Below are 14,475 nucleotides of genomic sequence, written 5' to 3' on the forward strand. Positions count from 1 at the left end.
AGGAGGAGAGTTTACGTAACAGTAGCCACAGATCTTAGAAGACAATAAAACACAGAGGAAGCAAGTCATAATGTTGTTAACTGAGTCTCTGCTGAAAGAAGGCGATTTGGAAATGTCATGACTAATTTGAATTTTTGAATAATTCATTGTGTATATCTAACGGAAGGCAATTGTTTGGTCCAAAAATAGGAGGCATCCCATTAGGAGAAAGGGAAATGGAAATAGACTGGTAGCCATCAAAAACAACTGACATTTCAAAGCCCTTAGTTCTTAATGACTTCCATGAGACCAGTGGCTGGGCTGAAACACTTGCGTGTTAATGCTGTACCCAGTGTAATTTTGTGAGCAGATTTTCAGTTTTACCACTTCAGTGGAGGATAAGCCTCCAAAATGAGGATAATAAATATTATTAAAGGATACAGTAAGGCCAAATTTCATAATGTTTTGTGGGTATTTCACTGTTTCAAGTGAATATAACCTTAACTGAGAAAACAATCTGTGACAATAATCTGTTCAACTTGTGGGAATGTCTGCAGGCTGATCAGGATTTCCTTCAAAGGTGTCTTTAATGAAAATTATTCCTAGCATTTTGCAAAAAAAAAGTGTAACTTGAATCATTCCAGATACACTTTAATATTCAACATATGAAATGCAAATGCATGCATAACTGTGTTTGGGCAACTATACAAGATTGCTGCTTTGGATGTTCTGAACCCTCATAGGAGATACCAACAAGTATGCTTGAGGGTATAGGCTTTAAAAATTGCTTTTCTTAAGCCTTCCCAAGAATTACATTTGCTAATTCATTTGTTTCCAGAAAGCAAAACTAGACCGGACGTACGACCATGAAGGTTATGATTTTAATCTCTTTGCTTGTACACATTTTGCAATACTTTTACCAGCTTTAAAACCTTTCCAGAAGTGAAAAATACTTCTGACTATCCCTGTAAGACAGTCCTGTGGTTCTCAGTGTTCCGTTGTGTCCTTTGTCCATCAGACTTCTTTGTCTGCATAGTCTTGCTGGTGGTTTTAACCAGAGACCAGCCTATTAAATAAGGAACATGGTCCACACTTTCTAAGCTCTCCTGAGACTGGAGATGGTGACTCATGTGGTATATATAACAAGGGACCAGAAGGAACTGAAATGAGACTTCAGAGGGATTTTTTTACCGTTATTGAATAACAGAGCCGTAATAGCTGCCCCTGACGGGGTCAAATAATTTTCACAAAGTTATGAGTGTCATTACCAGCCCCTATGACTGAACCTGATCATAGTTTTCTGTTGTGTGAGTTTTAATTGTGGCTTAGTGAATTGCCATAAAATATGTTACAGACAAACTGAAACGATTCAAGAGTGTAAGGCGAAATTAAAAGGGTATGCATTGCCTTTGTATTCCTTTGTCACTACAGGACAAATATCAAAATGAGATTTTTCATTTATACTTGACCCTTGTGCTTGGAATTACCCAGCATTTTAAAGGTCTCTTACCAGGTAACCAGTCATTTTGAGATTCCCTAGAAATTTAAAATCTTTGAATAGAAATAATGACATGAATTATTGGCAGAGACTTACCTCGTCTCTACTTATGTGTAATGACAGAGCTATGAAGTATGTCTGAATGCTTTATGAAACCAAGGAAACTAGTGTATAGTTTGAAAGGAAATTATGTTTGTTCCTCTTAGTTTAGAATTAATAGCAAATAGCCTGGCTTTTAGCAACCCCTTTATTTAATATGGTTCATCAGTTTCAGCTTCTAGGGTGTTAAAACAAAGACCTTCATTCCTCTACCCATCAGAAGTTTGTTCTCCATGGGGAAACTTAGCAGGATCAGGTGCTTGCTGCCTTTAAATGCTTATTACTTGTAACAACTCACTTTTGAAGCAAAGGTTTTTAAAAAACCCATCCATCCTGTTGAGAGATAAGCATTTTGTTCGGAATGGATTTTTTCATGGGAAGCCACAGATATAGGATGACAGTTCTAAAGGGAGATCGTGGGACTGCGATGTGGCTGCCAAGAACAGCAGTTGTATGGAAGTGCTCTCACCTCCAATTGGAATGGTTGGGTTCTGGGAAGACAGAGTCCCTTGGAATACTGCCCTTGCTTTTTGCTAAATAAAGTACATTTTATAATGGATATTTAGAAACCTTTTTTACAGGCAAAAAGAAAAAAAAAAGAAAAAAAGAAGAAGTAGTAATGAGGGTTGCAAGTCTAGTGCTGAACAGCCAGAAGCACTGGAGTGGACATTTCCAATATCTTAATTCAAGTGATTCCCTTCCTCTCTTTGATAAGACACAATACCTGAGATAGATTTGTATTCAAGCCTTGTATTTAAGCTGTCATTCAGCAGCTCTGAGTGTTGCATTTGCAGTGTTTTTAGCTCAGAATGTTTGTGTTCTAATGCAAAGTTAGCTCCCACACTCAGGTTTCTCTAGTATCTTCCAGCATGCTTGCTTTGAGAAAGTGCTTGCAATTGTGCTGTTTGCCCTGAGTCCTGACCACTCAGCACAGAACCTGGTTTCACTTGTGCGTGTCAGAAACACTGTGGGCCAAGGGCCCTTGTTACTGCTCTTCCAGTGTTTGGATGACTCTGTGTGCTTATCATACTGCTGCCTGACAGTGCAATCTGACAGTCAGAGCTCTGCAGGGATGGGGCACGGTCAGTGTGGAAAGAGAACACAAAGATCGTCAACTGCTGGACTCTGACAGCTTTGCTAAACACGTGTCAGAGGTTGCTTTAAGAGGATTTCGACTTCTGCTAAAGCCTGATAGATTTTCATGGGCCCAGTAAAGGGCACCTCTGCTGACCCCATGGCAGGAGGCACTGAAGTCCCATGAAAGAACAGTTGGATTTTTTTAAGAAGAGACTGACCCACTTCTCCTGCTCTTGTTCTCGGTAACGGCTCAACTAATTTTGGTTAATCTTTCCAAAAACATTCAGCCTGAGGCAAAGAGAAATTGTAAGTCAAATGAATGCTGGCAAAACGATAAGGGGCTAAAAGTAAGTACTGATAATGGAAACCAGTAATCATTGTTAACTATGGGGCTCCTAACTTCTATGTTTTGTACTCACTACCTCAGCAAGGAGCATGCAAAAGCTCAAATTATGAAGGGTATTACAAACCTGTAGAAGCTTGCCTGCCTTTGCAGTTTTTTGTCTTTGTAGTCTGATTAGCTTGAGTGTCACAGAATCACAGAATGGTTGAAGTTGAAGGCACCTCTGGAAATCACCTACTCCAATACCCTGCTCAAACCAGGCTCAATGAGAGCAGGTTGCCCAGGACCATGTGCGGATGTATATTGAATATCTCCAAGGATAAGACTCCACAACCACTCTGGGCAACCTCTTCCAGTGTTCAATCAACCTCACAGTAAAAATGTTTTTTTTTTTCTTATGTATAAATGGAATTTCCTGTATTTCAATTTGTGCCCATTTTCTCTTGTCCTGTCAGTGGACACCATTGAGAAGACCTTAGCTCCATCTTCTTTATTCCCTCTTCCCCCAGTATTTTAACACATTAATAAGATCCCCCTGACCCCTTCTTTTTTTCAGGCTAAACAATACAAGCCCTTTCAACCCCTCCTGTTTTGACAGATGCTTCAATCCCTTAATAATCTTTGTGGCCCTTTGGTGGACATGCTGCAGCAGGTCCGTGCCTCTCTTATACACAGGATCCCAGAACTGGACGTGGGACTCTAGATGTAGTCTCACCAGTGCTGAACAGAGGGGAAGGATCACCTCCCTTGACCTGTAGGCAAGGTTCTTCCTAATATAGCCCAAGATGCTGTTTGCCCTCTTTGCCACAAGGGCGCATTGCTGGCTCATGATCTGCTTGTTGTCCACCAGGACTACCAGGTCCTTTTCTACAAAACGGTTTCCAGATGGATGACCTCCAGCTTGTACAGTTGCACGGAGTTATTCAGGACTGACAGTTGTGACTTCACAACATTCCTTTCAGCCCCCTTTTCCAGCTTGTCAAACTAAGTGTGAAAGGCCACAACCATGTGGTCCATAAACACTCCTCCCAATCTTGTGTCATCTACACACTTACTGTGGGTACGTCCAGATCATTTATGAAAATGTTAAACAGTCATTTTGACCCCTGGGCAACTCCACTAGTGATTGGTCTCCAGCTGAACTTCATGCTGCTGATCACAACCCTTTGAGGCTGGCATTTCAGCCATTTTTCAGTCCACCTCACTAGCAACTCTCGTAGCCTGTACTCAAGAAGGCATTGAATGCTTTTGCCTTTTCCATGCCTTTGTTACCATGTCTCCTTCTCCATTCAGCAGTAGGCCTACATTTCCCCTAGTCTTCACTTTGCTGCTGATATATAATTGTAGAAGCCTTTCCTGTTGACCTTCATGTCCCCCTCCCAGATTCAACTCCAGATGGACTTTGGCTTTCCTCACAACATCCCTGCATGCTTGGACACTGTCTCTGGATCCTCCCAGGTCGCCTGACCTTGTGTCCACCTCTTGTATGCTTCTTCTCATACTTGAGTTGAGCCAGGAGTTCCTTGTTCATCTGTGCAGGCTTCCTGACAGCACTGCTTGACTTCCTGCACGTCAGGATGGACCGTTCTTGAGCACGCAGCAGCTGATCTTTGGAAATCACCCAGTGCTCCTGGACCCTCTCTTGTCTCCAGGACGTTCTCCTATGACATTCTTCCAAACAGATCCCTGAACAGACCAAAGGCGGCTCTCCTCAAATCCATGGTTGCAAGCCTCCTATTTGCCTTGTTCCCTCTAGGCAGGATCCTGAAATCCACCACCTCCTGGTCACTGCAGCCAAGGCTGCTGACCACCTTCACTTGCCTGACCAGGCCTTCCTTCTATGTGTTTGTCCTCCTGGTGCAGTAGAGCACCTCCTGTCGTTGTCTCCTTGATGACCCATGTCAGCAGGTTATCATCAGTGCAGTCTAGAAATTCCCGGACTGTGTGTGACCTGCTGTGCTGTCCGCTCAACAGCTATCAGGGTAGTTAAAGGTCCCCATGAGGACCAAGACCTACAAACGTGAGGCTTCTTCTGGTTGTCTGAAGAAGGCAACATCTTCTTCTTCTTCCTGACCCTGTGTTCTGTAGCACACACTCACTGCAAAGTCACCAGTGTTGGTCTGCCACTCTAATCCTAACCTATATGCTCTCAACAGAATTTCTTTATTGTAGTATAGAAAGCACTGCTGGCCTGCTGAAGTGTTCCAAAAGTTCAAGAGGGATGCAGTATTGCTGTGCAGTGTTGTTCTAGTTTATATACTCTCTGAGCCAACCTGATATGGGTTTTGAAAGCTTTAAAAATAGTTACTTGCTCAATTAAAAAAATCCTGAGCCTCTCTCTATATTTTACCTGGCAGAATCTTATCTTAATTTGTTGTGTGTTTCCCTTCTGTGAAAGAATCTGTGATTAGATTTGGGGACAACATATTAAGTCAAAAGCACTTGCAGTGCAAAGTAATAAAGGAGGAGGGGGTTGAGAAGAACTAGATCAAAGGAGGGGGACAGGACCTGATGCAGCAGATGTTTGGACACTTTTGGAGTAGAATTATCAGAGACTCCAGGATCCTGCCCTGGCAGCACTGATGGGAAAGGTTGTGCACTTCCAGAAATCTGCCCTTTGAAGAGCTTCATTCAGTGAGAGAAAACAGAAACAACTCTGGGGCAACTAAAGGATAGCTATTCTGTGCATCATTCTGTTGCATAGTTTTTTCTCCAAGTAGTATCTTTACATTAGGGAGGAATATGGAGTTGCAGTAGGAAGAGTTCATAAAAACCCAAAGCTCATGAAGAAATTCACAAAGATTGTGTAGGGTTCCATGTTCTTCCATACTTCCTAGCTCAGGTGAAGCAAGCTCTGCTCAGTGTAAAACAGTCACCATTTTTGCCTCTGATAGAAGAACATTTTCATGTTCTGCTGCTAATTGTCTCCTTTCTCTCTCAGGGAGAACTGACCATGACAAGTGATATGGAGAGCTTACAAAATGCCCTCTTCTTGGACACAGTGCCTGAGTCCTGGATAAAGAAGGCGTACCCTTCCATGGCTAGCCTGGGTGGATGGTTTGCTGACCTCCTTAGTCGCATCAAGGAGCTAGACACCTGGACAGGAGATTTCTCCTTGCCCTCTGCAGTGTGGCTTGCTGGGTTCTTCAATCCCCAGTCTTTCCTGACAGCCATCATGCAGTCCACAGCCCGAAAGAATGAGTGGCCTTTGGACAAGATGACCCTGCAGTGTGATGTGACAAAGAAGAACCGGGAAGATTTTGCCAGTCCTCCTCGGGAAGGGGCTTATATCCACGGTTTGTTCATGGAAGGTGCACGCTGGGATGCACAGGTAAGCTTGCCAAGGCTGTTGTGTTAAGAGAAAGCTGTGGAAGTTGTGCCATTATTGGTTACCACTGTGCTGTGGGAAACTTATCAGTCCCAACAGGAACTAGTCTAAACTAATCATTTGAGCTACTTCTTAGAGATTGGAAAGAACTGGGCATCTCCTCAACAGCGCAAGGTAAGTATCCTAGATAATCGGATGAATCAGCCGTAGAGAGTAGCTTTCACTGCTTCAGCTATTAAGAGAGTTTGGAGGGGCCAGCTTGGACTGAGACATCTAGTTTGTGTAAGGTGGATCTCAATTTCAGTGTATATTGACTAAAGAGAGGTCAGCACTCATGATATTATTACACCGACAAAAAATTGGGTTCTTTTCAAGACTGTACTGTCCCTTCACCCCTGCACCTCAGACTGTTAGAGTGTTCATTACTCCATTGCCTGGTTAGCAATAGTGGAAAGGAAGGAGTGCACGCTGATTTCTTACATCTTCATGTCTCCAGAGCTGAATGCCATCCCATGTAGTGGTATGTGCTAAATCTGAACCACTGTTCCTCCCTCCACTATTAGGTGGTCACAGAACTGAACAGAATAGCATCCTCATAGATATGACCTGTGACTAAAAATGGATTATGCCCTTCAGCCACACCTCTTATGTGGCACGTAAAAATTGCACAGAGGTCTAACTGTGTGGTTAAGTCTGATGGACAAGCATAGGGGGCAATGTAGACCACGAACAAACACTCAGACAGTGAGAGTAACCTTAGATCTTCTTGTTCTTTTTCTGGATGTAGCTAAATGCCTTTCAGCTGTAGCACATCCAGCCTCAGGGAAGCCAAGGTGGGAACCATACCCACTGAGCAGGCACCTGAAGAAAAGCATGCACACTTGGTATGCCATGACCACATAGCCAGCAGCACTCTTTTTGCAGTGCACCCCGTGGAGCAGCATCCCGTAGGAGCACAGTTGTCCCTGTCATTCCTACTGACAATTGTCAGCAGTGAGGAGTTCAGTTTACAGAGTGAGAACTATTAGGCTGACAAATTCCCACCAGACTTGGTCCCTGAGGTGCCTGGACTGTTGTACCACAAATTCCAATTTGTGTTGCGTGCAAGAATTAAATGACAGATATTCATGCATATTTTCCTCTGAGCAGCCAGTGCTATACTTCTGCTGCCAGTGATCTGTGAGAGAGTGAAGGCTGATCAAAGTGAGTCACCCAGAACTTACCTGTGTCAAGTTTATGCTCTCAGAGGAAGAAGCTTTTATTTCAGGGGCAACTCTTTTGAGTGTTCCTAGTCTTAACCTTGAAGATTCTCCTTTATCTCTTATGCAGCTTTGTGGTAGGATGTTGTGTAGAGAAGCCATGTCTATTATATACTGTAGCCCATCCTGACCTTGCAATTCAAATCTAAAATCTTCCACCTATTTTTCATCTCCCTCTCTAAAATTGTTTGTCACGAAGGATAGGAAATTAGGAAAAGCTCTAAATGCAGTCATTGTGCTTAGAACTGCAGTCACTCAGAACTCCTGGATTGATGGCATCCAGCAGATGTTATCACAAATCCTTAGAAAGGTCAAAGTTCCAGGTGCTTTTCTCTCTGAGAATGGGTTGATGTGCACACTGGGCCTGAAAAGCCATGGACAGTCAGGAACACTGGTGGAGTTTCTGTCAGAAGGTAGTGATAAAGGTTTCAAGTGTGCATCAAGTCAAATCTCCTGCCTTGCTGTGTTAGACTTTACTGATAACAGAAATCACAGTAGTGGAACAGAGACCAACCCAGTCCACTTCCCAAGTCCTGCTCCTACAGTTCCCTGCCTGTTCTCTTTTCTATTTCTTTGCTGTGGCTGTCTCACCTGCCACACACTGTTCTCAGTAAGCAGATGAGGGGCCCTATCTACAATTTGTGGGATGGGTCAATAGAAAACCCTTATAGCTGTTAGAGACCATAAACCCTTGCTACAGGGAGCACTAGATTTTTGACACCCTCAAGAACTGACATTTTAGGCTTATGCAGATCAGCTGGACATGGCAGAATAGGGAGCATTTGGAGGAGGTTGTAATTGTACGTATTAAATGCTCTATTAAAAACAAATTCCAGTGGTTGCTGGTATGCTTTCTCTTGCCATCACATAAAGATTAGAAAACATGCTGGTCAAAACGGCTGAGTTCTGCCTGGCCTTTACCTTTCCCTAAGTGATAATGGACATGAAGAGTAAGAAGTTCAGTGGTGCTAAACCAGAAATCTTTTGGGGAACATGTAGCTTCTTTACCTCGTTCTGATATTTTATTATAGGTGATTGTATTCAGCAATAAGTTTTGTCTTCAAGGACCATCTAGACTTTAGTAAGTGTGTTTTTCTGGTTATGTTTTCTCTGTGATTGAAAGATGCTGAAAAATAACATTTATAAAACCATTCATAATCTCTGGGTATCGTGATTCAGCTTATTTCAGAAAGAAAAAGAATATTTGTGTATGTTGTTGTTCACACTGAAGTATCAATTCTACCCAGTGGAACTATTTATTTTACCTGTAATCTAGTGTGCACCCATATACATAAATGGATGCAGAATTATTAAAACAGCTGCACAGTTCTTTTGTGTTATATATTCATTCAAAATTAATCCTCTGATAAGAATGGCAGGTCATGTTTAGACATAGTACTCTGGGGAGGACTTCTACTTTTAAAAGAATATTTCACTTTCAGATTGTGCCTTTAGAAAAGGGAAAAATCCCTCCATATTCTCCTACTCACATTTTTCTATTTATTTAAACATTTATGTTTGCCCTTGGGTATCTTAAATTTATAAAATCTTCATTACAAAACAGCAGGCAGCTATTAAACCAAATGAAATCAAGCAGGTTATTTTGGGTCCAAATGATCTGTTGCTGTAACGCCATTAAAGTCAGGAGGGCTCAGCTAAAGACAGTTTGCTTGGTGACACTATGAGACATTTTAGCTCAAGCCATGGGAGATTACTGACTGATTACTGAGTTTCTCACTCTCAACAATGGAGAGATTAGTCCCAGGTACATGCCCTGCTACTTACCAAGGATACTGGAGCATGATAGGACAAATGGAGAGGTCTTTTAGTAGTAACGTGCTTCACTGAGCTTTGCTGGTTGTAGATGACACATTCCCTTGTCCTTAGAGGAGATGCACAGTCAGTGCACATCATGCTGAGCAAGAGTTCAACACTGAGAATATCCTATCTCCTTCACTCCACATCAGCTAAAGCTTCTGTGAACTTTTTAAAGCTAGTCGTATGGAAAGAACTCATCTTAAATCAGCAGAGGGGTTAACAAGGGACAGATCTGTGTGGTGAGGAACAGTCACAGCTGGCATATATTTTGGTGGTTCAGATAGCTCAATTTCCTTGAGAACAGTCCCACACTGCTCATTTTTATCTGAGACACTTCCCAGAAGCTGAGGCAGGTGAAAATGGCATCAGTGTGGAATCCAGCCCTGGTACCTCTGGATTCCACAATTATGATGCTACAATCACTAGAACATCACAGCTTGCATCATCTTGTGCACAGGCACTGGTACATCAGCTTACGCATCAGAGCTTGAAACTTTTCCCAGAGTGATGAACCTGGACATCATGTGAAGCCTGTTCTACCAGATGTTAGCTGTCAATAATGCCCTTGTATTTGTGAACTGTAAGAACCACAACAGCATGTGGTTGAAGCTGGGGTCTCCAGTGATAAACTTACAAGGCAACCATAGAGGGGACAGTTGTGAACTACATTGTGAACAGCTACTCTCTTGTTTATGGCTATTCTGGAAAAAAGACAACTTCGCAATCCTTTTTCCATGTGTATCTCAATTTTCTGTCCAATCAGTGATAAAAAATTTGTCTCTCATTTGGTTTTGCTGGGCAGCACATCATTAGATCACCTTCAGTGTGTACAACAGGGATGGTTCTTTGTCCACTTCCCTATGTCCACCCGAAGCCACCAACACCACAATCTCTGGACCTTCTTGGAGTGATATTCTTGCTGACTACCCTGCTACTCAGCTCTACAACTGCAGCTGTCAGTATAAGCACTCCTTCCCTACAAACAGAAGTGACTATGTTTGAAAGGCAACCAATATGGACAGGTCTTTAAGCCAACTATTCTTAAATTAGCTGTAGTGCAAATGTGCCTGTGCTAGTAAAACATGAAGATACAGTTGAGCAGGAGAGGACATTGTCTCACTGCATATATATTTGGGCCCAACCATCAGCATCCATGGCTTGTGGCAACTGCTTTGTGTCCTTTTCCCTGGGCCCATTGATATTTGGCAGTGCATTGACCTGGGAGTGCTGGTGGACAGCAAGTCGACTATGAGCCAGCAATGTGCCCTTGTGGCCAAGAAGGCCAATGGCATCCTGGGTGCATTAGGAAGAGTGTTGCCAGAAGGTCGTGAGGAGTGATCCTGCCCCTCTACTCAGCCCTAGTGAGGCCTCATCTTGAGTACTGCATCCAGTTCTGGGCTCCCCAGGACAAGAGAGACATGGAGCTACTGGAGAGAGTCCAGCATAGGGCTACAAGGATGATCAGAGGGCTGGAGCACCTGCCCTATGAGGAACAGCTGTGAGAGCCGGGCCTCTTCAGCCTGGGGAAGAGAAGACTGAGGGGGGATCTTATCAATGTGTACAAGTACCTGAAGGGAGGGTGTCAAGGGGGTGGGGACAAACTCTTTTCAGTTGTTTGTCCCGTGTGACAGGACAAGAGGCAATGGGCAGAAATTGAAGCACAGGAAGTTCCACCTGACCGTGAGGAGGAATTTCTTCACTGTGAGAGTGACAGAGCACTGGAGCAGGTTGCCCAGAGAGGTTGTGGAGTCTCCTTCTCTGGAGATATTCAAAGCCCACCTGGGTGCACCCTGTCTAACATACTTGAGCAGGGAGGTTGGACTAGATGATCTCCAGAGGTCCCTTCCAGCCTTACACATTCTGTGATTCTGTGCATGTCCACTGTTCAAATTGACTTTTGAGAAGTCAAGACAAACAGAAGTGAAGACTTCTCCTTTAGGATCTAAGATCTGGAGCTCTCTGAGGTCAAAAAAATGTCTTTGTACCAGGTGTGCTGTGCCAGGAGTTAGGGTAAATTTCTTTAAGAGTAGACTTAGTTTCTGACTGTGAAAGAGAGAAAAAATGCAAATGAAACTCAGCCCAGACATATCACAGTTATATGTTCTATAAAGTATCTCAGGAAGATTTCAGACTTTATTAACCTAGAAATAGGTAGAATATATCCTGGAAATTTGGTTTGAAGAATTGTCATCAATAAACAAGAGAACAGATCGAAATTCATCTTCAGAAATTAAAAGTATGGATTTAAAAATAACACATAATAACGCTTGATAAATAGCTCCTTTACGAGGTGATATAAGAATTATTTAATTTTTGTTCACCATGTTAGAAATACAAAATCCTAAATCAGAATTGAGTCTTAGCTTAGTATAATAGATGGTGTTAGTACAATTAAGTGGAGGTGTGTTGCAAGAGGGGTTGTATTTCTTCACTCATTTCCAGAACTGAATAAACTATTAGAGAGGTTGAAACTTATCCCACAGCTCTAATCTAGGAGCTTTTGAGATAATAATGATATGTGAAACTAAACTGCAATAAGAGGCAGTTTCTTTAGCACAGAGAATTTTTATTTCCTTTTCTCTATTTGTTTTCATTTGCTCTCTGCAGCCTCCATTAAGCAATTTTGCAGGCTTTCCTGGAAGTTGATTGATATGGAGGGCATTTTATTGTCAGAAAAAGAAACAGAAGCTGCCCGAGAGATGAACGTTGGAGAAACAAGCCAGCTGATTTCATGCCCTAACAGCATACTATCCCTCTCCTACGTCAGACAGCCTGCTGAGTGAAAGCATTGCTTTGAAAAGGATAGTGTAGGCTTGTTAATTTAAGATAATATTCCCTCAGTAACAGTCCTTCTGTATCTTTCTTGGTGATGTGAGTGGAAACAAGCCAGTGGTACGTCTTGGAGTCTCTGAACATGTTTCCTGTGCTCAGTGCACAGGCAAGCATCCCATGTCATGCTCTTATTTTGGAGGTGTCATGGAACACTTGGTGCTTTTTAGCCTCTTCTTAAGTGAGTTTTGCTCTCCAGCCTGAACCCTGTTCTGGAGTCTACATTTGGTCCTAGCACAAGCAGATTCCCTCCAGGTGTTTCTGCTTAGACAAAGCTGTGAGTTAGAGACAGATGAGAATCATCTGGCTGCACCTAGTCAGGAGCATCATTCCTCAGCAAAGTCCTGCTCAGGTACTTGGGGGTTTGAGCACCTGATGGCAGCAGTTGTCAGTCTTCCCCTTGTAATAAGCTACACCTGAGAGAGGCTTCTGATGAAACAGGATAGGTGTTTGATCCAGGCCTTCCTTACTTCAGAAAGACTCACCTGCCAGCAAGATCAACTTTCAGAAACATTACAGATAACCATGTTTATCAGAGTACAGTTAGTTGATGGGGATCTTGGAAATCTAACTAAGAGCTCTTTTTCTTTCCTCTGTAGACTGGGATAATCACAGATGCAAGGCTCAAGGAACTAACTCCAGCCATGCCTGTCATTTTCATCAAAGCCATTCCTGCTGACAAGCAAGATAACCGTATTATGTACCCATGTCCTGTCTACAAAACACGTCAAAGAGGGCCAACGTTTGTGTGGACTTTTAACCTTAAAACTAAAGAAAATCCTTCTAAGTGGGTGCTTGCTGGTGTGGCATTGTTGCTACAGATCTAGGCTCACTAGTAGAGGAGTAGGAAATCCCTAACAATGTCTTACTCATAATACTAGAAACATATATATTATTCTGAAATTGAACCAAACCTCTGTTGCTCTTAGTACTGGGCACTTACAAACCCAGGTAAATATAACCTAAAAGTTTGTAAATGTAAATGTTTGTAAATGAGTGTCCTCTCGTTGCTACATTGCTATGCTGAAGCACTTCAAAATCCAGAACTATCTTCCAAATCCAGATAGTGCTAAGTTCAGATCTGAATTTAATGTTTACTTCTCTTTAGTAATTCAAAAGTAGTTATAAAGTCCATGGACTTCTCTGAAATCAATAGATATTTCAGGGACTTGTGAAATTCTTTAGAACTTGTTTTTCTTTTTTCTTTAAATGACTGTTTCTTCGTCATATGAATAATGTCAAAAATTGGGGAGCAGTTCCAACAGTTGTTGTGGATATAAAGTATTTCTTGCTCTAATATCCCTCTAAATTTTAGAACCATTCAAAATAGTGTTAATATTCAATGTTCTTAGAGTAATCAAAAGTAAAAATATAGCACAGGAGTTATTTAAGATGAATATTTCATATTTCATATTTCATAATAGAAATTTACTAATAAAAATCTTTATTCTTGGACTAGTGTCCGAAAACTGCCTGCAGGCCAATATCGCACATTTATTCACTGTATGACAAGTACGTGCAGTGTAAAGTGAGACAAATGCAAGCATTTGGATAACTGCATGTATAATCATGAGTAGAGTGAGTGAGAACTGATGTGCTCTTAGAACGGAAAGCACAGATGGGAATAACTAGGTTGTGCATTACCTTAATGAACGAGATACAGAGTATTGTTTTGCACTGAAAAAGCTGAGAATTTGGGAGTTAAGAAATACAAGTGTTAAGGTTGCATGGGGAAATGGAGCTCTACTCAGCGCCTTGTATGGCCTGCAGTATTTCATGTGCAAGACCCTTCCTCTTTTTAATATTTGCAGTTTCTTTTCCTCATCCAATACGTATATCTTCCCAACCCTCACAGTGCACCTAGCCATGGATTTTTCATCTCTGAGATTCACTGCAATTTCTGAGCTCCTTGCAGTTATCACTGAAAGCAGAAGTGGGGATAGGGAGGGATAGGAAGTTGATGGATGAGCAGAGGATTTAGTTTCAATTGAAACAACACCGCTGGACGTTCCAGAAACTCCCCACCTTGACTCAGTGCCAGGTTACCATCTTATGGCTAGACTCAGGGATCTGGGGGCAGGGGTTGTGGCCCCTCCTTTGAGAAACTGTGTGCCCTGTGTACTTGGAGAGTCCTCAAAGTCAGTAAGCATCTATGCAGTTGGCAAGCAGTGGTTTGTTTTGCGGGGTCCCGGTGCTCTGGTGTTTGCAGTGGGGATCCCTTCCTGAGACAGCTCAGGTGTTTAGC

The 14,475-nt window shown here is 42.4% G+C and overlaps 1 protein-coding gene across 1 annotated transcript in view; it reads left to right on the top strand.

Moving 5' to 3' along the window:
* The window catches only part of DNAH9 (dynein axonemal heavy chain 9), a 213,611-nt gene extending 200,532 nt beyond the window's left edge, over positions 1–13,079 (top strand). Inside the window, exons 68-69 of the mRNA XM_062592116.1 lie at positions 5,938–6,327; positions 12,830–13,079. Of these exons, the coding sequence (XP_062448100.1) occupies positions 5,938–6,327; positions 12,830–13,057 (618 nt within the window). The 3' untranslated portion in view covers positions 13,058–13,079. The remainder of the gene's footprint in view (positions 1–5,937; positions 6,328–12,829) is intronic.
* Positions 13,080–14,475: the final 1,396 nt, after the last annotated feature.

Source organism: Rhea pennata, chromosome 19 (assembly GCF_028389875.1).
Source record: "Rhea pennata isolate bPtePen1 chromosome 19, bPtePen1.pri, whole genome shotgun sequence".
NCBI classification, from domain to species: Eukaryota; Metazoa; Chordata; class Aves; order Rheiformes; family Rheidae; genus Rhea; species Rhea pennata.